At 51.4% G+C, this 27,344-nt stretch overlaps 1 protein-coding gene across 2 annotated transcripts; it reads left to right on the top strand.

Annotated features, from left to right (window-relative positions):
* Positions 1–1,709: 1,709 nt before the first annotated feature.
* Positions 1,710–27,344, top strand: SLC37A2 (solute carrier family 37 member 2). Of its 2 annotated transcripts, XM_058544886.1 has the most exons (19): positions 1,710–2,171; positions 14,433–14,514; positions 14,978–15,071; positions 15,205–15,283; positions 17,227–17,362; positions 17,825–17,901; positions 18,716–18,882; positions 19,473–19,510; positions 19,796–19,948; positions 20,284–20,374; positions 21,792–21,854; positions 22,192–22,277; positions 22,803–22,851; positions 23,052–23,125; positions 23,399–23,477; positions 23,619–23,716; positions 24,011–24,075; positions 24,292–24,348; positions 26,223–27,344. In XM_058544886.1, the coding sequence occupies exons 1-18, from the start codon at positions 2,113–2,115 to the stop codon at positions 24,320–24,322; spliced, it is 1,521 nt and encodes a 506-aa protein (XP_058400869.1). In that variant the 5' UTR covers positions 1,710–2,112; the 3' UTR covers positions 24,323–24,348; positions 26,223–27,344. The 2 variants fall into 2 exon arrangements, with proteins under 2 accessions (XP_058400869.1, XP_058400870.1); XM_058544887.1 differs by lacking the exon at positions 24,292–24,348 and having other exon boundaries at positions 1,711–2,171.

The raw sequence follows: 27,344 nt of genomic DNA, 5'->3' as shown, positions 1-27,344 counted from the left end.
ACACCACTGTGCGGGCATATTCTTAATGCCTCCGTAAGAGTTCCAGCCCCAGACAAGCATGGTTCCCTGAGAGGCACAAACACAATGTCTCCAGAGGGACATGTAAAATGAGCAGTAATGAGGCTTATTCCTTGGGCTTCTCTCTGAGATGGAAAGATAGATGTTCCACACTACTGAAGTCTGGATAGCACCTCTGGCGCCCTGGAGACGGTCCCTTCCATTCCTCTGGTGATGTCCACAGGCTCTTCCTGTGTAGCATCAAGTAACTTCAGCTATTACCTTGGCTCATTTGTATTCCAACTTTATTCTTCCCTTTAACTCCTTAGAACAAGTTGCTGTCTTCCTGGAGATATCAGTTCATTATTCTAGTTTATTTTCCATCCCTTAACCTGCCTTCTTTCAGGCCTAATGTCTGTTGGGTGTTACTGACCCCAGAGCTGGTCCATCATATATTATGGGACAGCAGGTGACTCCTGGGATTGTCCCAGGCAAACCAGGACGTATAGTCACCCTTCCCAGATGGATAATGCCCACCTCAGTGACTTGTATACACCTATGCACAGTGTGTGGTATAATTAATGATTAAGTTATCTGCGGTTAGCCATGCTCTTGCTTTGCTGTTTTACCTCTCTGTACTTTACATAATCTAGTATTGGCTCCTTTCTTCTATCCCCTTTCTTCTTTCCTCTCTATCCCTTTAGCTTCTGTCCTCTGCTTGTTGCTGTCTTCATTTCTGCCACTAGACCCCTGCCTCGACAGCCTGGCGTCAACAGAGGGCTTTACAACTCTGCTTACCTTCTTTTTGTTTTATTCCAGGGCCAGTAGCAGCCAAGCCCATTACTCTAGCTCCTAACTTGTTTGGTGGAGTTGTTGTTCCATGTCCTTGACCTCGCACTTAGGTCCTGGGCACTCCTAGGAGTTATGGGAAGGGTGGGGTTAGGGCTGAAAGCCATTTGCACGGACATATTCTTATTTTATGTTCTATTAACAACTTGATTCCCAGGAGAATGTGTCCTCCACCCCTCTTTAGTTCACCCTTGGGTTCATAGCCAAAGATCTCACAATATCTTTTCTTTTTTTGGTGAGGAAGATCGGCCCTGCGCTAATGTCTGTGCCCATCTCCCTCTGTTTTGTATGTGGGGACGCCGCCACAGCATGGCTTGATGAGCGGTGCTTAGGTCGAGCCTGGATCCCGGCCTGTGAACCCGGAACCCGGGCCTGGGGAAGCAGAGGACGAGTACTTAACCACTCCGCCACCGGGCCAGCCCCACAATATCTTCCTTTTAGAGGTGGAAACATACCCTGAAAATCTTCAGGCAAGAGGGCTGCCGAGCACTTGTAAGAGCACAGAATTCTGTGCCCCAGACTGGCTCTTCACTGCTGCTTGCCTCCAGAAGGGAGAGCAGGAATGGCTCCAACACTGTCACCCCGGGGAGTAAATGGGGAGGCCAGTCTTGCGGTGCAAGCGAGTGGTACGGTCCTGCCTGGCTCAATACATAGTCTGAAATCTGAGCGGGGCCCCCCCCTGTGGGGGCCTGGAAGGTATGTTTGAGGCCAATATTGTGACTCTGAAAAACCGCCCGCGCTAGAGGGGACGCCTGCACTCAGATCAGTGTAACGTGGGGGACCACTGGGTGTCAGTTCTAGCCCCCTAGCGTGCCTCAGTTTCCCGGTCTGTGTCGGAGGCCACTACATCTCAGGATAGAAAAGCGATGCAGAAACAACTTTGGGCAAACGGAACGTCACCTAGAGCTGAAACGTCTGGGATCGCAGCTTTCAGTTCCTCCGCGGGAAGTGCGCCTGAACGAGCGGGGCAGAAGGAGGAGCCCCCAGAAGCTCTGGGGGCCATCAGCCCGTAGTAGCCCGGAGGCGAAGAGCGAGAAGACTCAGGTGCCGGCGGACCGGTCCGGAGGATGGGCGGTCAGTTTGCACTCGGCTCGACCCCGAGGGCGGTCAGGTGCAAGAGGGCGGGGGCTCCAGGCCTCGGGCTGCGGAACCAGGGCGGGCCGCCCGGCGGGGCATTTAAACCGCGCTGACTGCCGGCTGGGACACGCGCCCAACTCTGCGCCCTCCTCCGTCCGCCCTCTGCGCTCCGGGTTCCGGCTGGACAAGATGCGGGCTTCCTTGGCTCCGGGTGTCTGGTTCCTCCGCGCCTTCTCCAGGGACAGCTGGTGAGCAGGGCTGCGGGAGGGAGGCGCGCGGCCGGGAGCAGCTCGGCGCCGGCCCGGGGGAAGGGAGAGCCGGTGCTGAGGGACAGCCGCCCTCGGGAGACTCGGCCGTGCGGCGCGGCGCGCTTCGGGCGTTCCGGCAGGACCTTACCCCGGTCGCCTTCAGCGGCGCCATCCAGAAAGGTGGGTGATGCAAACACCCTTCCGAACAACGCGTTCCCCCCGGACTTCTCTGGGGAGGCTGCTGAGAGTCGCCGCCGTTTCCTTTTGCCATCCTCATCTCCAAACACACACACGCCCGGGTTAGACCTTCAGAGCGCCTCACTTTCATATCATTGAGCACCTGGGGGAACCTGGACTTGCAGGCTAGGCAACGGAGACGGGAGAGGAGCGGGGGAGAGTTGCTGAAAAAGTGGCCATTGGAGTTGTTGAGCATACCTTTTGGCCTCTTTTAGCCCTTGGATAACACACAGGCCAGAACTCAGTGGTCCTGGGAGCCTGCCTTGAGGGGTTCCAGGCCCTGAGAGACATGCCTGGGGAGAGAATACCTCTCAGATCAGAGTGGCAGCTGTCCCTCAGCTGGTGGTGGCCCCAAGACTGGATGAGCTGGCTGTCACAGTAGCTTTCCTCCTGACCAAGGGAGGCCTCAGGAGGCCACACATGTTGGGGGGTGGTAAGGTGGAGAGAGTTTACCCCACTCTAGCCCCAAAATATCCAGAGGCCACACACTGGAGCAGTTTGCTTGGTCTGCAGAGTATTTTTTAAAGTATTGTGTTAGTTGCCATCATTTACAAATTATAAAATTTGACATAAATGGCCAGAGTCCTGGCTTCTCTTGAAAAACAGGCAATGTAGCAATACCAGGCCTAAATTCCCAAATTATATTAATAGGAGTTGAGGAGTCCCCTTCAGATAGGGCAGGTGCTCTTAAGATGTCCAACTTGTTCCGGTTTTAAAATGGGCGTCCCCACCCTCCTCAGTACTGGGCAAATCCAGATGGTGGGTCACGCTAGGCACTGTCCAATTGGTGACAGTCTTCATCACTTCCAGACTTCTTCACTCATTTAGATTACTTCCTTCGTCCTTTTTGAGTTTGGGACTGTTAGAAGATATTTTTCAGAAAAAGATAAAATCATGACTCTCATAAGGATATAAAAATGATCATGTGTTGAAGATTTTGTTTTACTTACAATGAGGGAGCCAGTAGATGTTATATAATCAGTTCAAAAGAAAATTCAGAGAGGGGGGAATGGGGAGTTAGTGTTTCATGGGTACAGAGTTTCAGTTTGGGGTGATGAAAAAGTTCTGGAGATGGATGGTGGTGATGGTTGCAACAACAGTGTGAATGTACTTAATGCCCCTGAGCTGTACACTTAAAAATGGTTAAAACGGTAGATTTTATGTTATGTATATTTTACTACAATTGAAAAAAAAAAGAGAATCCAAAGAACATACCCATTTATAAATCAGGAATATTGAGGCAAAATTGGTTTTCCCACAGGTTGGGAGGGAAGACTATTGAAACTCTAGCAGTTCATAGACGTATTTTGTATGACTTATCCGATACCTACCACTTCAAGGAATTGTAAAATAGTTCAAGGTCAGTGAAAGGCTTGAATCACACAACCTGGATGGGTATTTTCTAGACAATGCACGACTTTCCAGTGAAACACAAAATTTTTTTTTTTTCTGCAGTCTCCACTTCTTTGATAAAAAATAGTCTCAAAGAAAGGTTATTCTTGATCACAAAATAAGGTTGGTCTCCGGGGCCGGCCTGGTGGCGCAAGCGGTTAGGTGCGCGCGCTCCGCTGCGGCGGCCCGGGGTTCGCTGGTTCGGATCCCGGGCGCGCACCGACGCACTGCTTGGTGAGCCATGCTGTGGCGGCGTCCCATGTAGAGTGGAGGAAGATGGGCACGGATGTTAGCCCAGGGCCGTCTTCCTCAGCAAAAAAAGAGGAGGATTGGCGGATGTTAGCTCAGGGCTGATCTCCTCACAAAAAAAAAAAAAAAAAAAAAAATAAGGTTGGTCTCATTAGTTCTGATCTGATTATTTATATAAGTTCAGCAAGAGTGTTAATTCACAATATAAGCCTTGTTAAGTTTGCTTTGCTGGAAGTTTTCGTAAGGAATCTTGATTGGATTTTTTAAAAGCCTTTTATTATTTATTTTTCTGAGATTAAGAAGCCAGCAGTCTTCACTAGGTTTTACCTGCTGTACTGATAAATTTGGGCAAATTCCTCTCTTCTTGAAGTCCCCAAAATATCCTACAGTTCCTGGGCCTGCCGGGGAGTGACCTTCCTTATTTGCCTGGAAGGGAATGCAGTAAGCCAGTTTTCTTGGGAGGATTTTGTTAATATTGGCACCATACAGTCAACCTTAGTTCCTTAAAAGGGGCTGGTTATATCTGATTAAATGAGCATCATTGTCAAATGCAACATTCCAGGCAAGGCCTTGGTTGCATAAGCAATTTTCCTAATTATGTCCTGGTAAAAAAGAGGACAGATTCTTATTGAACTTTTGCAAATAATCATATTGCTATGAAAAGCAAGAAGACTCAACAAAAGTTTCTGAATTTTCAGGGGTCAGGTAGGGAGAATAAGATATTTACAAATGTTTCATTTTGGTTTACAAAAACCGAGTCTACTAAATTATTATGAGTTACAGATAGCTTAAGAAGAAAGAGAAAGGGCTTCCTTCTGTATCCAGAAAATAGAACACTATAACAACATCAACAATATTCCAAACATCCCTTATCAGTTCATTTAGTCCTATGTGATTATTTCTCGTTATGCTGAATCTTGGGTTAACGACCTCATAAACCCATCTGCTTTTAAAGAGTTCTGGAAATCCTGACTCAGTCCACTGGTATGTTTTTAAAGATGTCTAAGCAATGCCATCAGAAGGCTGTACCCAAGAGTAAGGGCCTGGTACTAGGCTTTTCTGAGACAGTTCTTGGTGGTTAAAGATAAAACCTTTGGCCTGTAGCTGATTGCAGAGCCTTTAGGAAGCATCAGAGTAAAACAGAAACTATCTACATGTGAAAGAGACCTAAAAAGGCGTGGATTAACTTATTACTGATAATTTTCAAAAGTGAATGATCTGATGAGAATTCATGACAAGAATAATGCAGGGGACAAGGAAATTTGCTTGTTCTTGTGCTGTGCAGAACAAAATAAATCCAATCCAAAAAAAAAAAAATCTAGACAATGTCTGAACATAATAAGGCTAATTTCAAAGAAGATAGTGAACATTACATCTGATTTATAAAAACAGATGATCATATTTTTATAAAGGAAAATATTTTGAGATACGTAAAAATCCTGAGACATGATTTATATAATGTACCAAGGATATACCAAGAATATCAACTGAAGATATTCAGTAGGTCTACATATTGCACTGACATAATATTTGATACTAAAGGAACCACAACCTCTTTTTGAAAATAATATGAATAAAATAAAAACTGAGTCGGCCTTGGTCAAAATTTTAACACAGTTAATTGCTTCTTTTCAGACTCATTATTAGCACGTACTGCATAATCCAGGGCAAATCAAATTCCCTTTCCACAAACGTTCTACAGATTTATCCATTTAGGTTTTGTGCTTCATTGTCCTCTGTCTTAATCTGGAACAACCAGTCATTTTACTTTAGGATAAAACCTCTCTTTTTTCTTCTTAATAAACAAAAACACATCTCGTTACCGTGTATACAACGTTGTACCTCTCTGCCACTATTATTCCCAATAGAGTCTCATTTGTAGGTATTACTTATACCCTTTAACGAAAGTAACTTGTGTTTCAGAGAAGATTGGGGCCAGGGAGGGAGGATAATTGTAAACAGCCTGGCCCACACAAGCATTTTAGAAGAGCTCACAAATACACGTAACAGCTTTCTACATCCACACACATCATTTACACACTTCTTAAAGTGTGAATCCAACTACTGTGTTCTCCAACTTCTCCCAGAACTACGACGGATCTGGATTGAAATCCTTTCACTGCTGTATGCCTTGTGTGGTTAACTTCTTTAAGCCTCAGTTTTCTCATCGGTAAAGTCAGGTGGGTTCTTGAGGATAAACATGATATGTGAACATTCTGGACCTCCTGTGGCTGATGGAGGGTACTCAAGAAGTGTTCTTTTACTTCTTTCCTGGTGGGTGTAGATTTGGACTCCTGTCAAACACTAAACACTAATGTACTTCCTACTATAAGCACATTATTATGTTGAACTCTGAGGCCTATAAAGATGATTAAGACATTGCTTTACCTTCTTGGAACTAAGGATCAAGCTGGAGAGAAGGTGTGCTCTCTTATTATCAAACTTACTGCTTCCCCCTGTCCCCAGGGAGGGCATTTCAACAGAAGTGAAGAAAGTGGATCTAGCTACTTCCTCGAGTAGGTCGCTGGAGGGTGCACTGGCCCTGAGCTTTGGATCCTTGTCTATGACGTGAGGATAACAGCAATACCTGCCTCATAGGATTATCGTGAGGATTAAATGAGGGACAGCGTGTAAGGTACGCAGAGTGGTGCCAGGCTCGTATTAAGCACTGACTAAACATTAATTATTGACCACAATTCTACTCACTTTTCCTACTAGGCATTGTTTATTTGTCATTCACTGCAAAGTGATTATTTGCTTCCCCACCTAACTTGGGTATAATGAGGCGAGAGAAGTTAGGTAGCTTGTCTAGCGTCACATAGCTGGTAAACAACTGAGCTGGAGTTTGGATCCAAGTTAGTCTGACTCCCAAGCCCATGGTCTTTCCACCATCCTCCCAATGAGAGTGTGGGAGGGAGAAAGATATGAGCATTTGGCCTTAGACTGATCACTTAATCTTGCTAAGGCTCCAGGTCCTTGCCTATAAAATGGAGGGAACAATGTACCTGTATCACAGGGTTTTGGTGAAGTTAAATGAGAAGATATTTAAAGTGCTTAGCCCAGTGCCTAGTGTACAGTTAATACTTGCTAGCTGTAAGTGCTTGTGAGTTTTTGTGGAGGGAGTGATTCATCCTCAGCAGGAAAAGGTAGCATTTGGCTTTGTGGATCTGGAGATATTCTGAGCAGAGGTCATACAGCCAGCAGAGGCACAGAAGTGAAGACACGGCCTGTCTCTTCGGGACTGGTAACATGTAGCTGCAGCTGGCAGGAGCATGGGGTGCTGAAGGAGCAGTCCCTGCAGATGAGGCTGAGAGGCAGGTGCATGAGGTGTGCAAGCAAAAGTCAGAGACTCTGAGGGTTTCTGCCCAGGAAGATATTACTGCCCCTCCTCCTCCTCTCCTGTCAGACCCTGTGTGTCAGGATGGAGTGGCTAGCTCGTTAGCAGCCTTTCAGAGTCCTCCTTAGCCCTCGGCCTGGCCAGTGCCCTGCCTTCTGTGGCAGTGTCTGCGTGGGCATGTCTGAGGGCAGCTGGCAACATGGGCATCTTGCCAGAGAGATGACTGTGACTGGTGCTTATGGGGTTGGGCCCATTTCCTGGGGCCCTGTGACGGGGAACGGCTCAGGACGTGGAGAAGAGAAGCGTGTGGGAGGAGGAACCAGCTGGATGAGCAACTGGAGGAGCAGGAATGGTGATCATTGGGCAGGCAGGAAAGCAGGAGCTGTGAACTCCCACATCGCTGTTTTTCCCCACACCCTAATCTTCCCACGTGAGCTGGAAAGACCAAGGCTGGCTGGTGGCTGCAGCTTTACCTTCCGAGTGTGCTGAGGGCTCACACTGCCAGATCCATTATACCTCAATTTAATCCTTATAGCAATCTTGTGTGGCAGGAGTTTATCTTACCTAAAAGAAGATCAAACTGAGGCTTAGAGAGGTTAAACAACTTGCCCAAGGTCACAATAAGTAGCAGAACCAGAAATTAAGACTCAGCCTCTTTTGGTCTGTGTCTAACATTCTTTTCCCTATTCTGCAATGGCCTCAGATCAGGGAACCCAGATGCTGCCAAAGTAGCTTTTTCCTGGTAACTACAAAGAGGTGCTTGGTAAGGGCAGCAGAAAGGGCTCCATAAAATGAGCAGTGATGGTAAGAGGCTGGTCTGAAAAGGAATGAGATCCTGGAGGAGAACCTGGAGGTCTAAACCTATTATCTCTGCCCCCACCCCCTTCCAAGCTCAGGGTCAGGGCTGATGGGACAGAGCATGTGACCCTGCAGCGCTCCCTTCCCCCACCCACTCGTGATTGATGTCTTCTGCCCCAGCTGCCTTCTGCTTCCTCTTCCACCCTGCTGTTTCCTCTTTGCCTCTTTACAGAGCAGGCATGTGTGTACCCCCCTGGCTTTGGGTGGGGCTAGCTGACTCAGGCCCCATGGACTGGTCTAGAAGGCAAGGGTTTTGGAATGGTCTATATGGTTGGCCAGGGCCTTATTTCTTCCAGTCACTCTGTACCAACTGAGTGTTGAGGTTGGAGTTGAGCTGTTCCAAAGTAACAACAGAATTGAGGACAAACACAGGGTAGTGTCCCTGAAGCCCATGGCTCCCCCTATCTGATTTCCCTGAGTTGGTGTGTGGGGTGTGGGGTGGAGGGGTTGGGCAATATAGCTGCTCTCATTTTGGCCTCTGGCTCAGGCCTCGTGCCCTGGATCTTTCATGCTCAGGAGGAGGAGTGGATGAGGGTGAGGCATGGGGCTAGGCCTCCAGAGAATCCTGAGAGGAAGGCCATCATCTTACCTCCCTGGGCAGGACTACAGCTCTGCCATCATCAACACGTTTCCATCTGTGCTGTTTGCATAGACTTTCTTCAGAAGAAAGACCAACTTAATACCTGTTGACCACCTCTTTCAAACCCTACCAATCCTCACACTCTTCTGAAGTTATTCCAGTTGCCTAAACAAAACCTCACCCTATAGCTTAAAGCCGTGTCTTTTCATTCTGTCTGAACACTCAGGGTTCCCCTATTCAGTTTCCTTCTCAAAGCAAAACAGTCTATCCTATATTTTCCTCTTCCTAAAAAAGATCACTATCTTATCTACTCGTTATATAAAGTGCTGGGCTCTTTATAGCTACTAGCCAATGGTTCCCTTCTCTGGGAAGGACCTTGAGTTCAAGCCCTGAGTCAGCTTGATCTCTCTGAGCAAGTGCCTGAGTCCCAGCTGGAGGAAGGGTAATAAATAGAGGATTCCTTGGGCTGGCTCTCTGCCCCAGAAGGCTCTGTGCCCTCAGTCCTTAGAAGCCCTCCCAGACCTTGCCTGTCCCTGTCCCATCTTGTACACTAAAGGCCTGGCTCAGGGCTCTGCTCTGTGGTGCCTGTTCCAGGCTGGCCTTTCCCTACCATGATGTCTCCCAGTAGCAGTGGAGGATTTGGCAGGGAGTATGTGCCTGTCAGATGGCACTGTCACCATTGGCCTGGTTCTTATTGTTCCCAACCCTCTCTCCTTTTCACATCTGCTGAGTCCCAGAACAGGCACATCCAAGGACAGGCCACCAAGTCTATTTGCTCAGGGCGAGTGCCAAGGTCACTTGCAGCTACAGCCAGCCCAGCCTGTTATGTGGCCACCTGAGCAGCCCTAGACATCTACTACCAGCCCCTGGTTGAGGCAGAGGGCAGTGGGGATTGGTCGATGAGGGAGATTAAGTCCCCACTGGCCTTACATGGGGGTAGGGACATTCCTTGCAATGTGGTTGCAACGCAAGGAAGCAGGGTGCAGGGAGGGAGGAATGACTGGGTAGCCACTGGGGAAAGGGGACCTCTTTCCACCGTCTCCTAAGGTCGGCATCCCTCTGCTGTTTCTTGTTGTTTTTTGTTGTTGTACTACCTACTAGGTGGTGGTAGTAGGTCCGTTACGGTTTTTGTTTGTTTGTTTTTTATCCACTGGGGCTTTGGAACACATTGTTCCTTGTCCTACCTCGGAAGCATTCCTAGTGCAAAGTCTTAACAAGGTCAATAAGGCTATTATCATGCTCCTTTGAAAGAGTAAGTTGGACTGTCAGCTAATAATTAAGAGATAGCTAGTTCACCTCTCTATCTGACTTGGTTACTCAGTAACCGGTGTGAGGTGGGGGAAGTGGGACTCGAAGAAGTGCCACTTCTTGTTAACAAAGACTTAGAGGGTCAGAGGGCAGCCAGCCCCACCTAGAACAGTCTAGGGACCTTGCCTGCACGTTCCTTGGTCCTTGGCCTCCTTGCCCAGCCTGGCCCAGCACCTGGACTGCCATCCCTCCCCGTCACGGCCACCCTGGGGCTAGTGATGCAAGACTCAGCTGTGTGTATTTTTCCATCTGCTCCCTTTCTGGGGCCTCTTGATTCTGAAGGAAGGGCTTGCGAGAAGAGAAGTGAAACCTGCAGGTTCTACACACCACAGCAGCACGTCAGCTGTCTTTCCTGTGAGTTACTGTGAGTTTGGCAGCCTTGACCTCAGTTTAGCCCAGCCCTTAACCTGATGGATGTCCCCAGTCCCCTTTGAACTGTGGCATCTTGGCCTTTTTCTCAGAATAGCTGCCAAAGAGGAATGGAAAGAGGACTGGACTAAGAGGAGGCCTGGCTCCCAGTGTGCTCTGCCCAACTAGCTATTGGACTTTGAGTTCATCTCCCCATCTCTCTGGAGTCCAGGCAGGAAGTCCCATAGGAGGCCAGTGCCAGGCCTAGCATCACATAGCACATTTGAGGACTTCCTATCCCCCCAGGAATCATGACTCTCCTGCTATCTTGAGTGTCAGGTTTTCCATTGGAGCTTGGGGTCAGAGCAGGGAGAAAGGTCAGGTCAGGCCCCTGGAGGAGGGCAGGGCTGGAATCTCACAGGTCAGGATATGAGTGTGATCCTCTGCTGATCCTGCCTCTCTGCTCCTGAGGGAGCATGTGGGCAGGCCACAGCAGGCCAAGGCTCTGCTCTGTCCCATTGCAGGCTCCCTCAGTGCACTGGAACCTACCTCAGGCAAGGTGAGGGCACTAGTAGCTTCAGGGTATCTTTGTGTTTGTCTAGCCCAGGTACGGGTGTACTGGGGAATAGGGAGGAGGGAGCTGTGCTGGCCTCCAAATCCCTACCTTCCCTGTGAATCCAGTGCCTGGAACCCCTACCGCCGGAGGATTTTGGTGCCAACTCAGAGCAGCATGGGCAGCTCAGTCCCCTCCAGCTAACTCCTCTTCCTCATCCCAAAATCTGAAATAATGCTAGCTGTCATTTTTAAGTGCCCACTGAGTGTCAGGGACATGTAAGACCTGTTGTATGCATCATCTCATTAACCTGTCACTAGCCCCATGAGAATGGTGATAAACTATTCAGACAAGCAAACAGGTCTAAGGAATGAAGCTAGGTTTTGCGTGATTCCGAAATCCTTGCTCTTTTATCTTATAGACATCAACTCCCTGAAATGCACCACGTGGATCCTCCTGTGGTGTTGCCATGTGCCTGGGGAGTGGCTGGCAGGATGGAAAAGGCAGAGGGAACTGGCCCTGCCTTCTATGAGGAAGCCTGTCTAGGGCTTCTCAAAATAATCAACAGGGCAGAGCCCTAGGTTTTTCCCTGGCTTAGCTTGGGTGGTATCCAGAACTCTCTGACCTAGAAAATCCCAACCCCCTTCAATGACTTCCCATCACCCTCTAGAGACAATCTAAAGTTCACAACTTGGCACCAACACCCTATATGACCTCCCCTGCCTCCTTCCCAGCCACCTCTCCTTCTATGCTCGGCTCAGTCCCACCTTCCAGATATCCTGAACTATGCGGAGTTCCCCAAACAGGTAGTGGTATTTCACGCCTCTATGCTTTTGCACACGCAGTTCCCTCTCCCTGGCACGTGCTCCGTGCCCCGGCCCTGGTTGACTTGGCCACTTCCCACTTGTTTTTGGAGATTCCACTGAAGCCTTACCTCTAGGAACACTTTCCTGACACTGCTTCCATCCCAGCTGGGCTCAGTGTCCCTCCTTTGTGCTTCCATGTCATGCAGGGCTGCCCTCTATTATAGTACTGTCACACCAATTCTGTTTGTCTCCCCACTGAGCTGTGAGCCCCCGGAGGGCAGAGATCTCTCTTATGACTTCTCTTGCTTATTGCTGGATCCCTAACACAGAGCCTGGCACATGGTTGGTACATGGGCGGGTGTAGATGGGAGAGCAGTCTTGTTTCTGCCAGAGGAAATCAGGATGTCAGAAGTGGGCATGAATGTGTCTGCTGTTCTGTCACATCTCCTCCTACCCGTGGTTGAGAGGGAGAGGACTCCAGATGAAACAGATAAGGAGAACATCTGTGACCACAGCCAGGAGAAAGTCAAGGGAGGGTGGTCTGAGGTCCCTCCTAGGTGGGCAGGTCCTAGGGTTGGGGTTGAAGCAGTGTGGTGGTGGGGAGTATGGGTGGGCTGGCAACTGAGCTGTACCTTTGGGCCCCTCATTGGCACTGACCAGCTCCTGAGAGGGCTCAGCATGTCTACTGAGTTGCAGCCTGGCTTCCCAGGCAATACCAGGCTCCATAGCTGGCAAGGGCCTCACTGCCAGGCCTGTCATAGGAGAATAGTCAGAGCTGGGTCCTCAGGGATCTTTCAGACCCAGAGGAGATCTGATTTGTCACCGTGGTCAGTACCTGCATCCATGTGGCAGCCAAGATAGGCTCAGCTGAGCCCTGAAAGTCTTAAAGGTGGTACAGCAGGGACTAGGGTGGGAGTAATATTGTATTCACCAGTCTTTGAGATAGATGTGGTTGGTGTTATCATCCATGTGTAATTGATGAGGAAACCAGAGGCAAAAAAGGTTTAGGAACTTTCATTTGATTACACAGTAAATTAGAGGCATCACTCAAAGCTTTCAGCTGTTTCCCAGACCAGGCAGCTTCCCAGGCAGGGCAGTGGGTCAGTGTCATCTGTAGAGCTGTTGTTTTCTTCCCCCCATGCTCTTTGAAGAACCCTCTCCAAATTCAGAGAATCTCTCCAAGATTCTAGAAGTCCCTGAAGTAGGAGTTCACAAGCCGTGTGCCAATTGGTGGGACCCTAAAAACATTGCTGCCACTATGCTTGCTGAGGTCAGTCACTGTGACAGTCACTTGGAGTGACCCTAGCTTCCCTGGAGAACTTAAGTACCTGGAGAGCCTCTGTGATCCACCCATGCACTCCCAGGAACTGGTAGCCAGAGAGGCCAGGTTGTAGAGGAGCATGAAATCCAGACTAAATAGCTGAAACTTTGTTCTTAATGGAATGGAGAGCTGCTGGCAAATGTTAAGCCAGGTAATGGAGGGGGAGCATGTGTACCTTCATTCTTTGAAAAGATAACCTTTGGGACAGTGGAGAGAATGGAGACAGATAACCTAGCTAGGAAGCGCAAATCCAGGGGTGAAGTGAGAAGGCACCTGGGAGCCCAACCTAAATTCAGGCTCTGCTGTAATGTCCCTTTATTTCACAAGTGGTAGCCTTCATGACATGTTGGGGGAAGTAAGTTTGCAGTTTGGAGGCAGATCCCTAGAGAAGGCAGAGTGAGCCTCCAGTGTCCTGCCTCTTAGGTTCATGGAGTCAAGGGATGGAAAGCACTTCAGAGCCCCTCCTACCCTTCTTCCCCAACCTTCTCCATGAGATCTTTAATAAAGCAAGGCTCTGGGTCTTTCCTAACGCCTGCCCTTTCTCTTGGGCTGGGGGTCCATTATGTACTTCCACGTACTGGCTCCTGGCTGCTGACTCAGCTCAGCTGATGCTCTGCTAGGGAAGCAGACAGTGATTCAGGACGACGTTGAGGCCCTACCCCAGACGCTTAGGAGAAGGGGAGGGGCTGGCTGTGCAGTGGAAACTTTAGAGGTGCGTGGTTCAACTGTTCTTTCCATCCCAGACCAGTGCACGGGATGAGAAATCGGGGGTGGGAGAGGGCACATGTGATGTGTGAGCCATAGATGGAAAGAATGATCCTTCTGTTATGGTGGGATCTTCAGCGTCCCACCCGCTCCCACCATTTAACACTGATATGTTAAAAATGATTCTCCCTCCCTGCCCCTGTCTCTCTCACACACCCATTCACAGAGGCACCCTGACCTTAGTGAGACCAAAGTGAAGTAGAGGTGTTGGGAGCTGGCAAGAACAGGAGGAGGTACTCTGGTGTTGTCTAGGGTGCTGGCACTGAGCCAGCTCTGTTGGAAAGCCTCAGGAGTTGGGAGCAGGGAGATAGGGACCCCTGAGCACCCTGGCCTCTGGGCATCTGTTCCTACCCTTCCCTCGGCCTCTGCCCCAGGGAACGTGTGTCTGGAGGGGATCCTGAAGGTAGAGAGTTGGTGGTGCTGAGGCCCTGGGGCTGCCAGAGTGGACAGAGGTGGGATACTGGGTCCGAGCTTCCTGCTAACCCAGATGCCTGCCTTTTCCTGCAGGTTCCGAGGCTTTGTCCTGCTGCTCACCTTCTTCATTTATACCTGTTATCATATGTCCAGGAAGCCCATCAGTGTTGTCAAGGTGAGGTTGGCCTGGAGGTAAGGAAGAATGCAGGAGATGCTGGGCCCCAGCAGAAATACACTTCAATAGAATGGTCTGGAACTTGGCCTATAACCATCCTTGTTCCCTTGCCTGGTCACCGAGCCTGCTCCTTCAGTAGCTCTTTTTCCTGGAAAGTTTCCCTAGGTGTTCCTTTTGAGTTTATTCACCAAGACAGCAGTGTTGGCGGCTGTGGGTGGAACAAGAGGGCAGGGACCTGGGCTTTATGGGTTCTGCTCGTAGACTCCCGTTGCCCTTAACCGAGGGTCTGATGTGGCCACTTGTCCCTGTAGTCACTTCCTAGAGGAGGAGATGCCAGAGGAAGGAACAAGGAGACAGCAGTGCTGATGTGGTTGGGGAGGGAGGTTACGTGCACCTCTCTGGGTTGACTGGGCTCTGGGGCCATGACATGACCCCTGACCTGGGCATCCCATTTCCTCTCCAGAGCCGTCTGCACCAGAACTGCTCAGCACTGATCAGTCCCATCAACGACACCCACAGTCTCAATGACACCACCTGGTGCAACTGGGCTCCATTTGGTAAGAACATGGCAAGTTGCTCTTCCCCACTCCTCATTATCCCCTACCCAGGAAGGGGTTGTCCAGGGCCAGAAGGGGCTTCTTGCAGGGGCAGTCAAGCAGCCAGCTTTCTGTCTCTCCTGTCTGCTTTCAGACCAGAACAACTATAAGGAGTTACTGGGGGCCGTGGACGATGCCTTCCTCGTGGCCTATGCCATCGGCATGTTTATCAGGTAAGAGACATCAGAGCCTGTGACCATCCAGAGCAGGATGGTTCCAAGCTGCTGCATCCCCTTGACTAACCTGGGGGCAGCCAGGTTGAAGTGAAAAAGCCGATGGCTCCCCTAGGTGGAAATGAGACCAAGACTTCCACACATATAATCAGTCCACAGCCATCCTGGTGTCCTTACCATAGTCACCGAGCCTGCTCCTTCCCATGGCAGACTCCCACTTTCAGTAGCTCTTTTTCCTGGAAAGGTTTTCCTGGATGCTCCTTCTGAGTTTATTCAGCTCAGATGGCAGTGTCAGTGGTGAGGCTGGAATATGGTTTATCCTGGACTGGGACCCTCCGAGGATGGCTTTGGATGCAGAGATGGCTCGGAAACCCCTGTCCTGTCCTGGACCTAAATTAGCACAGCAAGCATGGCTTTTACATAGTAAGCAGGGTGTTTGCCGTTAGGAATCAAAGATGAATTATCAGGGTACCACCTTCAAAGAGCTCATAGCCTAGTGGGGGTGACCAATATGTCAGCAGCTAGTTACGAACCAGTATGGTGGCTTTATGACAGAGGTGGCTACAGGGCGCTCTGGGGGATCAGAGGTAGACACCTAGTCCAAGCTGGGATTGGAGAAGAGGAGTTAGGGAAGGCTTCTTGGAGGAGATGATACTTGAACTTATGAAGGACAATTGGGCTTGGCAGTGGAGAAGTGGCTAGGCGGAAGGAACAGCATGGGCAAAGTAAATCAGGTGTGAAACAGCATGATCTGGGTGTGGGGGGACTAATAAATCAAGTTTACCAGAGTGTAAAATTTGAAGGAAGTAGTAGCAGGAGACGGGCCGAAGAATGAGGTCATTGTGTGCCAGGCTGCGGGCACAGGAGAGCCATCGGAGGCTTTTACCAGGGGTTTCATGTTCAGATTGACATTTCAGATAGAGCACTCTGAGGGTGACAGAAGATAGATGAGATAGACAGAAGATAGATTGGAGGGAGGGCAAGACTGAAAGCCTGGTTACACTAAAGACAGACGTATAATAGCCCAGCTGAACTTTGAGGACACCTTGAGTTAGAATGGGAGTAATAGAGGTGGTGAAGAGCCAACACCCTGGAGAACTATTTATGAGGTTGAATGGGTGGGTCTTGGAGGTTGAATGTGAGGGGTAGGAAGGAGAGGCAGGAGACTGAGGAAGGTCCATGGTCTCTGTCTTTAGTGGCCGAAGATGGTGGTGCCATTCACTCAGATGAGGGGTGCAGGACAAGGGGCTAGGTGGGAGAAGGAGGAAGAGGAGTTCGGTTTTAGAGTGTTGAGTTATGACTGTTTTGGGGGCATCCAAGTCAGAATGTCCAGAAAGCGTCGGGACGTGATCCTGGAGCTTTGGGGATGATACTTGAACTTATGGCGGCTGTGGGTGGAACGAGAGGGCAGGGACCTGGGCTTTATGGGTTCTGCTCGTAGACTCCCGTTGCCCTTAACCGAGGGTCTGATGTGGCCACTTGTCCCTGTAGTCAGTTCCTAGAGGAGGAGATGCCAGAGGAAGGAACAAGGAGACAGCAGTGCTGATGTGGTTGGGGAGGGAGGTTACTTGCACCTCTCTCCAATGCGGTTGAAGCTGTTGAACACACAGGTGGTAGTTAAAACCATAGAAGTTATGCAAGGGACTGCTCATCAGAAAACTAAGTGAGAAGGAGTGGTCAGCCAAGGGGGAGGAATATGGACACAGCGACATCGTGGAGGCCAGGGAGAGAACATTCAGGAGGGTGGACGGCAGTGTCCAATAAAGCAGAGAAGTTTAGTGAGTGGAGGACTGAGGGTGTCCCTGGCATGTGGCAGCACAGAGGTCATTGGTGGTCACTCTGGCTGCTGTCATTTCAGTGGCATGGTGGGGGAAGAAATAGATGGCAGAGAGTTGAGGAGGGCAGAGAGCAGAGATTAACCACAAATCTACTCTTTTCTTCAGTGGGATTTTTGGGGAGCGGCTCCCCCTCCGTTATTACCTTTCAACTGGAATGCTGCTCAGTGGCCTTTTCACTGCACTCTTTGGCCTGGGATATTTCTGGAACATCCACGTGCTCTGGTACTTTGTGCTCATCCAGGTACGAGCCTCTGCCTCGCACTCGGGCCTCTGTTCCCATCACAGAAAGAATCCTGGAGGCCACTAGTCCTTCCCAGCCGCCCCCAGGTCATGGCAGATTTGGGCCATGAACACCTCCTTCCCAGCCCAGTGGGCCCCTATTATGCTACACGGGGTCTGAGTCCCACTCCCTACGGTCATGCATTTGTTCGGACTGTCAGTCTGTGCTGAGCACTATCCCGAGGTCATTGAGAGGCCTGAGAGCCTCGGTGTCTGCAGCAAAGGATCTTGGGCCAAAGGAGAAATCAGCTGGTGGTGTTAGTGTGTGTGTCCGTGTGTGAGGGAGGGGGAGTTTGCAGTGTGGGCTGTGGAGGGCCCCTTAACCGTGATATTGAACCTCCTCAGCCCAGGAGGGGTCAGAGCAGGGGGTTGGCAGCACGGCCCAGGCGTGATCCTGACCCACCTACCTCCCCTCTCCCTGCAGATCTGTAATGGACTCGTCCAGACCACAGGCTGGCCCTCCGTGGTGACCTGTGTTGGCAACTGGTTCGGGAAGGGAAAGTGAGTGTGACGAGGGAGGAGGAGTGGGAGGTACCTCGGGAGGGCTGAGGGTAGTGGGGAGGTCACTTGTGGCCCTTAGTATAATTTCAGGGTGAAGGATTAGAAACTTGCCTCCATCTTGCTGACTTTCACATGCTGAGATACAGACATTTTAGTGACTAAAAAGCAGTGCTGATTTCTCATTGACGAGATTTTAACCCGTAAAACAGGCAACCTTAGTTATGCTTTTTCCTCATAATAGATGAATTTCTATTTTGTGTGAAGACAAAAATGAAGCCTATAAAACTGTATTTTTCCGTTTCTTCAACTGGCTTTCATGCAAGAAAAGTTGCTTTAGAGCAGGATTTCTCAACGTCAGCACTATTGACATCTGGGGCTGGATTGTTCTTTGCCGTGGGGGCTGTCCTACGCATTGTAGGATGTTGAGCAGCATCCACCCGCTAGATGCCAGTAGCATACCCTGAGCTGTGACAATTGAAAATCTCCAGACATTGCCAATGTCCCCTGGGGGAGAATCGCCCCTGGCTGAGAACCAGTGCTCTAGGGTAACAACCAGAGGGCAAGAGAGAAGAAAGGGGGTGGGGGCTCGATGCCCTCAGGGCAGCAAGAGCTCCCTTTGGAAGCCCTGTGTGTGCTCCTTCAGGGAGCTGGCTGAGGGGAGCGGGACCCCAGGCCTTACTGTCTCGCACCTGTCTCCCCCTCCCTGACTGGTGTCTGGGCAGCACTTGGCCAGGGCAGTGCGATGAACCCTGTGCTTCTCTTTTTACATTTTCTACTCTCTCCCCTCTCCTTCCCTGCCCTCCCTCCCCTCCAGGCGGGGGCTCATCATGGGCGTCTGGAATTCCCACACCTCCGTGGGCAACATCCTGGGCTCCCTGATCGCCGGCATCTGGGTGAATGGGCACTGGGGCCTGTCGTTTGTGGTGCCGGGCATCATCATGGCTGCCATGGGCGTTGTCACCTTCCTCTTTCTCATCGAGTGTGAGTGGGCCCCTCCCTCTCCACAGGAATTGAGCCTCCCAGTTCTCACAGGTTCTGGGAGAAGGGAGCTGGCTAGAGTGGGAAGATTACTTATGGAGCTGGAGGACCAAATGTGTGATGGAACAAACAACCTCCCTGAGCCTCAGTTTTCTCGTGTGTAAGATAAGAATATCAACGTCTACTTCCTAGGTTAGTTGAAGGTCTCAGTGGGAGAATGTAGTGAGGATGCCTGGCCCATAGTCGGTGCTCTGCTGGCTGAATCTGAGGTGTGAGAAGGGGAAGGTGGAGTTGACAGGACTCGCACAGGGAGCAGTCCCCACATCTGCTGTTTTCTTCCCCCTTCCCTGATGGCCTTGTGAGTCAGGTAGGCCAGGTAGTATGGCCACTTTGTAGCAAGAGAACGAAAGTCCACAAGGCAGTAGTGACAGAGCTGGTCGTTAGGAGAGCCAGGCCTAGAAGGTGGTCTCCAGAACCCCTGTTCCAGGCTCCCTGCCGCTGGGAAGTACACTGGTCACCTTGTAGGGGTTTGGCCCAGTGCAAGGTGAGGGCCTGGCCTGCTGGGAAGCTTCTTAGAAGGCTTTTTTTTTTAGACCCAGAAGATGTGGACTGCACCCCTCCTCAGCACCATGTGAGTGTGAGCCCCCCCAGTCCGCTCCCTGCCCTCCCACTCCATCTGCAGGGGTGGTCCCAGAGAGGACAGGGGAGTTGGAGGGAGTTACTTCACAGGCCCAATGCCAGGCCCTTGGGTTGGCTCCCCAGCAGCCCCGTGGTCTGGCAGGAGGTTAGTCCAGTCCTGGAGAGGGACACGGACCTCTTCTAGTGTGGGAGCCCCTACCTCTCATATGGGTTATCCCTCCAGCTGGTGGGAGGTGGCATGTGGACGTGCCTACAGCAAAGGCTCATCTCTGCTCAGGGTGGGCCAGAAGAGAACCAGGACAACCCTGAGGACCCTGAGAATGGTCCCTACTCTAACAGGGAGAGCAGCCCGGACACTGCTACCAGATGCTCCAAGGAGCCAAGTGCTCAGCCTGCTGCCATCAGCTTCCTTGGAGCACTCCAGATCCCAGTGAGAAGTTTGTGGAATGGAGGGAAGTGGGAGGCTCTCCAGATTTTTCTGTTGGATATGAGGAGATGAGGATGCTCAGGGTGATTTCTGATTTCCAGAATTTCTTTACACGAGATGCTTAGGGTGGTAGCCGATTTGGGGAGGGTAACATGGGGGGCTTGCCTTGACAGCGTTTGAACAGCAAGCACAATGCTTTTACTGAGATTGGGTATGTACTTGAGGTTGCTGTGTGCTAGGTGGTGGAAAGGCCTGGGGTGGTGCCGATCCAGCCTCGGGGCTGCCCTGGATAAGGGTCTCTTGCACCCTTTCCACGTGCCCTCTGTTACTCTCCCCAGGGTGTGATCGAGTTCTCCTTGTGTCTGCTCTTTGCCAAGCTGGTCAGTTACACCTTCCTCTACTGGCTGCCCCTCTACATCTTCAATGTGGGTAAGCACCAGGGGAGAAGCGGTAAGCAGGGGTCTCTGAGGAGGCTAAGGCCATCTCTGTGGGGAGAGGAAACCTGTCATGTGATGCCTGTGATTCCAGGATATAGGCAGGATTTCTGCTGAATGTCTCCTAGAGCAAAAGGAGGTTTTGTTTTTCAAATGGGAAGCTAACCCTTATATACTGCCCCCTAGACCTGGATTCCAGCCCATTCCTCCCTTGGAACTGAGTTGTGGGTTAGGAACTCAAAGTTCTGTTCCATAATCCTCCCTAACTTCTTCTCCAGCTGTAAGTGTAGGAGAAACCCACCTGCAGGCTGCTTGGCTCATAGATGGCTGGGATGGAGGGTGCTAGAAAAGGTCTGCCTTTTGAATGCCTCGTGGAGTCCCCTGAGCCTCCCCCAGCCCAAGGAAGAGGGCTTTGTGAGCTCCCCCACTGCCTGCAGTCTGGCAGTGAACACTGCTCTCCTCTCCCAGGGGCTGCTGGAGCTTCATGGCGTTGACACGTGTGCCTGGGTGCCCATCTTGTGGACCCACTCTCCCCTGCCCCTGCCCCTGCCCAGAGTTGTACGGATGAGGAGAGGTCACTTTCATGGTTGAAAAAGGATGTTAATGTCCGCCTGGCCTGGTCTCTGCTTTCCCATAGCTCAGGTGGCTACACTCTCAAGCAGTAGCTCCTGGAGCCTCAGAGCTCTGCCAGGCCAAGGCGCTCTCACCCTCCTCCAAGCCCTGTGGGAGGCCAAAGCTGCCCGGCTGTACACTGTACCTGTGCTGAGCGGGATACTGTGGGGCTCAGTCAGGGCCAGATCTCCAGCTGTAACTCCCCCACAGCCTGTCTGAGATAAAGATAGGGGTAGAGTGCCGGCAGCCCTGTGGACACTGAGACTCTTTGTTTTGTTGCCTTGGTGCTGACTAGAGAGTCAACCTTAGGGGGCTGGGCTACAATTCAAGCTTCTGGACATTCCTTTTTCTCATTCTACGGTAAGGCCTAGGTCCCCATTTTTCTGCCAGCCTCCTTCCTGGCTCCGTTTACGTGAAGAGCTTCTGGTGGGGGCCAGCCGCTAGGTGGGGAGCAGAACAGAGCGGCCGGCTGGGCTGAGGCTCAGTGAGAGCAGTTGTGCCCCTAGCGGAAAGGTGGCCCAGGGGACAGGGCTCTCAGGGGCCAGATCCCAGTGCTTTCAGGAGAGGGCTGTCACAGAGTGGGAGAAGGCAGTACAGGAGTGGGGCCAGAAAGGGCGTCTGGTCCCAAACTGCCACAAACTCACTTGAGACCCTGGCCAATCACCTCCCCACAGTCCTTCCTCTGAAAAAGGAGGCAATGGGGCTGGATCAGGTGCTCTGCAGAGATTTTTCTGGCTGTGGCACTCCAGGAAGTTTGCCCTGAGCCCCCAGGTCTGACCACATATTTGTGTTTTCCACAGCTCACTTTGATGCCAAAGAGGCTGGGGACCTGTCTACGCTCTTTGATGTTGGTGGCATCATAGGTAAGGCCCTGCCCTGCTCTGCCTGTAGGCTGCATTCCGCTCTTCTCTTGTGTGGGTGCAGAAAGAAGGGACAGGTTGACGGGAAGTGACCCAGGCAGGTGGCATCAGAGAAAAAAGGGCTCGTGCCCAGCTGGGTGGCCCTAAGAAAGATATCCCTTGTGTTTGGTCTTCCCATAAACAGTGGGTACAGAGAGGGCTGTGGAGGGAGAAGCTGGTTCTGGATGCCCAGGTCCAAGCTAGTGCTGAGCAGAGTGCTGGGGCGAAGCCTGTGGGACCCATGAGCAGGACGCTGTGGCCGTGCCTGTGGCAGCAGTGTGTGAGTTGGTTTGTGTTCCAGGTGGCATCTTGGCGGGGCTCATCTCTGACTACACCAATGGCAGGGCCACCACTTGCTGCATCATGCTAATCTTGGCTGCCCCCATGGTGTGTATGACCTCGAGGGCCAAGCGCATGTGCGTATGTGCCTGTGTGGGCCGCTGAACTGTGTGCACACTTGGGCATTTACGCACACGCCTGTCTCTTTGCGTGTGTGTACCTCCTGTGCACAGCTTGGGGAGAAGAAGCCAGGGTCTGCACAGGAAAGAAGTCCGGACTGAGAATGTTGGAAAGGGATTAGTGACTATTTGGCCTTGGTGGAGAAGGGGGAGACCAGCTGCTAAACTTCTTGACCAAGGAAAGGATAAGAGATTGGGGTTAGATAGGAGAGAAGACTTTCTGGGAAAAGGGAAACAGTAGATTACCACTAGTACCACTATGGAGGGTCTTAGACCCTCCATCTCTGGAACATTTAAAGACCAGGAGGTCTGGTCTGAGAAGGAAAAGGAGTAAGGTGACCTCTGGAGTTCCAGGGCAGGAGAGGGTTGGTCCAGACTTCTGATCTCCAGTCTAACAAAGGCGGCCGTAGGGAAGCCTGGGTGTGACCCTACCTCTCACCTTCTCCTCTCTCAGATGTTCCTCTACAACAACTTTGGCCAGAATGGGATTACCAGCTCCATAGGTGAGGAGGTGGCTGCAGGTCCTGCCAGGCCACAGGAAAGGCACTGCATTGGGGGCCCACACGGCTGGCTTGGGGGTATCGGTGGGAAGCACAGGCAAGGGGAGGTTCTCAGCCTGTTGCCTGGGTGCCTCACCTGCTTTGGGGCTGGGGCTGGTGGTGGCACCTCATCTCTAACTGGGCCTTCTCTATTACTGCCTCAGTGATGCTGATTATCTGCGGGGCCCTGGTCAACGGCCCTTATGCGCTCATCACCACTGCTGTCTCAGCTGACCTGGTAAGCGGGCCTGCGTCCCGGGGCCAGGGATCACTTTGGGGACTTGGTCAGGGCCTCTGTCTCTAGGTCCATTTTCCCCACCTCACTCTCCCCCTCCCCTGGCCTGCAGAGACGAGATCTTCAGAGTGCTCCAGAAGCCACCATTGGCCCCTCTTTTCTCTTTCCTCCAAGTCACAATTGCCGTCTCCCCCCGAGTCAGCCCTTCTCCCATTCCTGGTCCTGCGTGATACTGCCTCTTGGTTTGGGCCTCCCCACTCTGCTTTCTCTCCCCAGGGGACTCACAAGAGCTTGAAGGGTAATGCAAAGGCGCTATCCACGGTCACGGCCATCATCGACGGCACTGGGTCCATAGGTCTGTGACTGTAGCTTTCAGCTCCTGGCAGCTGAGCCCCGAGCCTTGTTGTGGGCACACACCCTGGAATACCACCCTCATGAGGGCAGGGAGGTCCAGAACCCTTGTCAGTGCCCTTCTCTGATGCTGTGCTCCACACAGGTGCGGCTCTGGGGCCTCTGCTGGCTGGGCTCATTTCCCCCACAGGCTGGAACAATGTCTTCTACATGCTCATCTCTGCTGATGTCCTGGCCTGCTTGGTGAGGATTCTTGGGGCATACAGATAGGTACTGGGGGAGGGAGGTTCCTGTCCTGCTAGGCTGGAACCCTAGAGATCCAAAGCATTGGCCATTAGGGGCTCTGGGATGATGAGAACAGCTTCCCTTTGCTCAGAACCACTTTCCCTCCCATTCATGGGGTACATCCTGCTGAATAAACTGTGTGCCCATCTCTTTCCCTCCTGCCAGTGCACTGGTCACCTAGCACTGGGGACTAACCACGTGCTCAATGCTAATGTTGCCCTCCCTTCCCTCTGTGCCTTGGCCTCCCCACAGCTCCTCTGCCGGTTGGTATACAAAGAGATCCTAGCCTGGAAGTCGTCCATGAGCAGAAACAGAGGGTGAGTCCTCCAGAGAGCTGGCGCCCCACCTCCCCCAACCTCAATTCTATGGGAGTCAAACCCAGTGCTCAGTGGCTCTGCACCCAGTCTGAGCCCAGCTCCAGCTCAGACTTCCAGAACGTGGAGCTGGACCCCAGATGTGCTCCGTGAGCCCCCCCCCCCGCCCTTCTCCTGCCCCACTAACCTGTCCTCTGTTGTCCCCATGTGTCTCCATAGCTCTAGTCTGGCCCTAACCCACCCGCGGTAGTATTTTCCTCAAGTCTCATGACTTTTGTGAGTATTTTCTTCAAGTCCGTGACTAATGAGCTGTTAGAGTGGACCTGCATGCAAATCCTCTCTCCTCCAGTGTGATTTTTCCAACTTTCTCTTTTTTCTTGGGGGCCAGTTCCAAAAACTCTCAACCCGAGCAGAGCACAGGGCTTGGGAAGTGTTTCCTAAGGGGTCTGAGCTGCCGCAGAGGTTGGCAGCCTCCTCCCCTTAGGGAGAGCAGGAGGGCTTTGGATGCACCCTGGGACAGAGGAGGCAGAGTCCAGGGAAATAGTTTTCCCTCTGAACTCAGACTCTGAGCTGCAAGTTCAGAAACCAAGGTCCTCTGGCCCCTCTGCCTGGGGTGTGCAGAAAAAAGCAACTACCAATCAAAACTTCTGGAATAAAATTCGAATCAAGCGTCGGTGGCTGGCCTGGTGTGCTCTCTGCCTGTTGCCCCATGGTGGTGGGTGTGGCGGTGGCACAGATAGGTAGTGACTGAGGCAGGGCTGGCAAGAGGCTGGGTGGCTTACTGGTGCTGAGGTCGGGCAAGGCTCTCCGTGGCCTTTCTGGCTCTCCTTCTGAGCAGGAGGTTCTTGCTAATGAGGAGCTGGCTGGAGCTGTGGACCTGGTCCGGATGGTAAAAGTGAGGAAGAACCCTCTGGGGTCATGGTAACCAGCACGTTCTCTGGGGAAGCACTTCCCATTTTTATTTTTATTGCAGTAACATTGGTTTATAACAGTATATAAATTTCAGGTGTACATCATTATACTTCTATTTCTGCATAGATTACATGATGTTCATCACCCAAAGACTAATTACAGTCCATCACCATACACGTCTGCCTAATTATTGCTTTCGCCCTCCTCCCTCCCCCCTTCCCCTCTGGTAACCACCAATCCAATCTCTTGTCTCTGTGCGTTTGTTTGTTGTTGTTTTCATCTTCTACTTTTGAGTGAGATCATACGATATTTGACCTTCTCCTTCTGACTTACTTCGGAAGCACTTCCCTTTAAGGAAAGTGTCATCCAAGTTCATGGAGAAAAATTGAGAGCAGGAGGCGTTAGCAGAGTATCTGTCCTGCTCTGCCCTGGAGGAGGGAGCAGGGGCACTGGACCTGCAGGGCTACTGCTCCTTCCACCTGCTTTCTCTGGGCCAGGCCTGAGGGAAGACTGAGAAGGGAACAAAAGAAGCAGAAAGAGAAAAGGATGAGTATATAGAAACCATCTGCTTTGTGTCTGGAATTGAGTCTGCCTTTAGATACATTAGCCTACCTCTCAGGAACCATCAGAGAGAGATATTCTCATTTAGAGATGACAGAACGGAGGTTGAGAACTCAAGGAATATGCCTAAGGCCTCAGCTAGTCCCAGCAGCGCTTAAATCTGAACCCAGGTGGTTTGCTTTTCTCTCTACTGCTGCCGTCCTATACTGGTCCTTCTCTGAGGAAGGCCCGTGTGTGGGGAGCAGAGTAATTTGCTAGGGCAGAGGGAGTGCTGGGCTTGGAACCAGAAATCCTTGGACAATCCTGACTTCTCTGTTCACGTTCATCTGTAAGACCTTGGGCATATTCTCTGAACCTCTGCATCCTTAAGTGTAAATGGGGATGGTTATCCCTAAATACCTGACAGGGTTGATCTGAGGCTGAGACGAGATGGAATATGTGATATTGCTTTGTAAAGTTGGCAAATGTGGTACGAACATTGCAAGGTTTTTAATATTATTCTGGCTTGTTAGTCCTTGCTGAAGGGGTGAAACGGAGCCCTAATTAGAGAGAACAGGGATGAAAGGCAATTATTAAGGGGCCCTAGGAACCTGCCTTCCCTGTCCACACTGTTGGGGCAGGAGCTTCTTAAGCTGTGTCTCACTTTCTCTTCCACCGCCCCTCTCCTCCCCCTGCAGGTATAAAGAAATATGAAACCCTGATTGGAAGAGAAGTCTGGAGGGCCCCACCTGGGTCCCAAAGTGCTCCCCCTGGGCAATGGAAACTGCCACGGATGGGCGAGGCAAAGCCTCTTGACTTAACACCAGCCCAGCCCACAGGGCCGCTAAGGGACCGGGAGATTCTCCACGGGAAGGGGATGGCCAACACGAGGAAACGGAAGACTCAAGGGCCCAAGCTTTGGAAGCTGCAAGCAGAAGGGATGGGGATCAGAGCTGAGTGGTGTCTCATCTTGGTAATGGATCTGCTCAGACTCCTGCTTTTTCAGATTCCAAGATAGAAGGCAGAGGCTCAACAGGGCCAAGGCCTGGAAAAGAACTGTCTCTCTTTCTCACGTTCAATTTGCGCTTCTGTAATCAGCTTGTCCCAGTAGGTAGGTACCTGCACCTGTCTCCGAGCTGCCCAACCTCTCTTGGTCCCTTTGTCCACAAGCCAGTTTTCTCTGTGTGTTTCCCCAAGTTGGACTCTCCTCTTCTACCCTCCATCTGAACCTCTTTATCATTCCTGACCCGTTGGATTGCAGCGTTATTGCTGTATCCTCCAGGGTCGGGACGAGGGTGAGGCAAGGGAGGCCTCACCTTGGGCTCGTGCCCATGCCACCCCTGAGAGTGGCGGCCTCCCTTGCCTCACTCTGGTCCCGGCCCTCTGTGTCCTCCGTGGAAGATGACGACAGATCAAGGCAGTGTTGCGGGGTGGGGCTGGGGAGTGGGGCCATATAAAAATATCAGGGTGTGTGTTAAATGTTTTGATAATGAAAGGTCAATGGTTATCGAGTGCTCGCTGTCTGCCAGCTCTACTCAAGGAATGGAGTAGACAATGGACACAGAAAAAGAACTTACGCCCTAAGCACAGGTGCCAAGGTGACAAGACTAGCAAGAAAGAAGAATGCTCCTGGTTCATGTGCGCGGCTGTTACATTGCAGTTGCCTGGGGCTCTCTGCAGCCGGCCTTTCTCCCCTGTGTTCCTGATGTACTTTTTCTGGCCTCCCCCAATCCTGGAGTGCTACATGCCAGGCAAACTCTTGGCATTTCTGGCTGACCTTTGAAGCCGCCCATCGGCACCAATACAGACTTCCTTTGCCA

This window comes from Diceros bicornis, chromosome 7 (assembly GCF_020826845.1).
Source record: "Diceros bicornis minor isolate mBicDic1 chromosome 7, mDicBic1.mat.cur, whole genome shotgun sequence".
NCBI lineage: Eukaryota > Metazoa > Chordata > Mammalia > Perissodactyla > Rhinocerotidae > Diceros > Diceros bicornis.
Note: the sequence above shows the minus strand (reverse complement) of the source record. Positions and strands in the feature narration are given on the sequence as shown.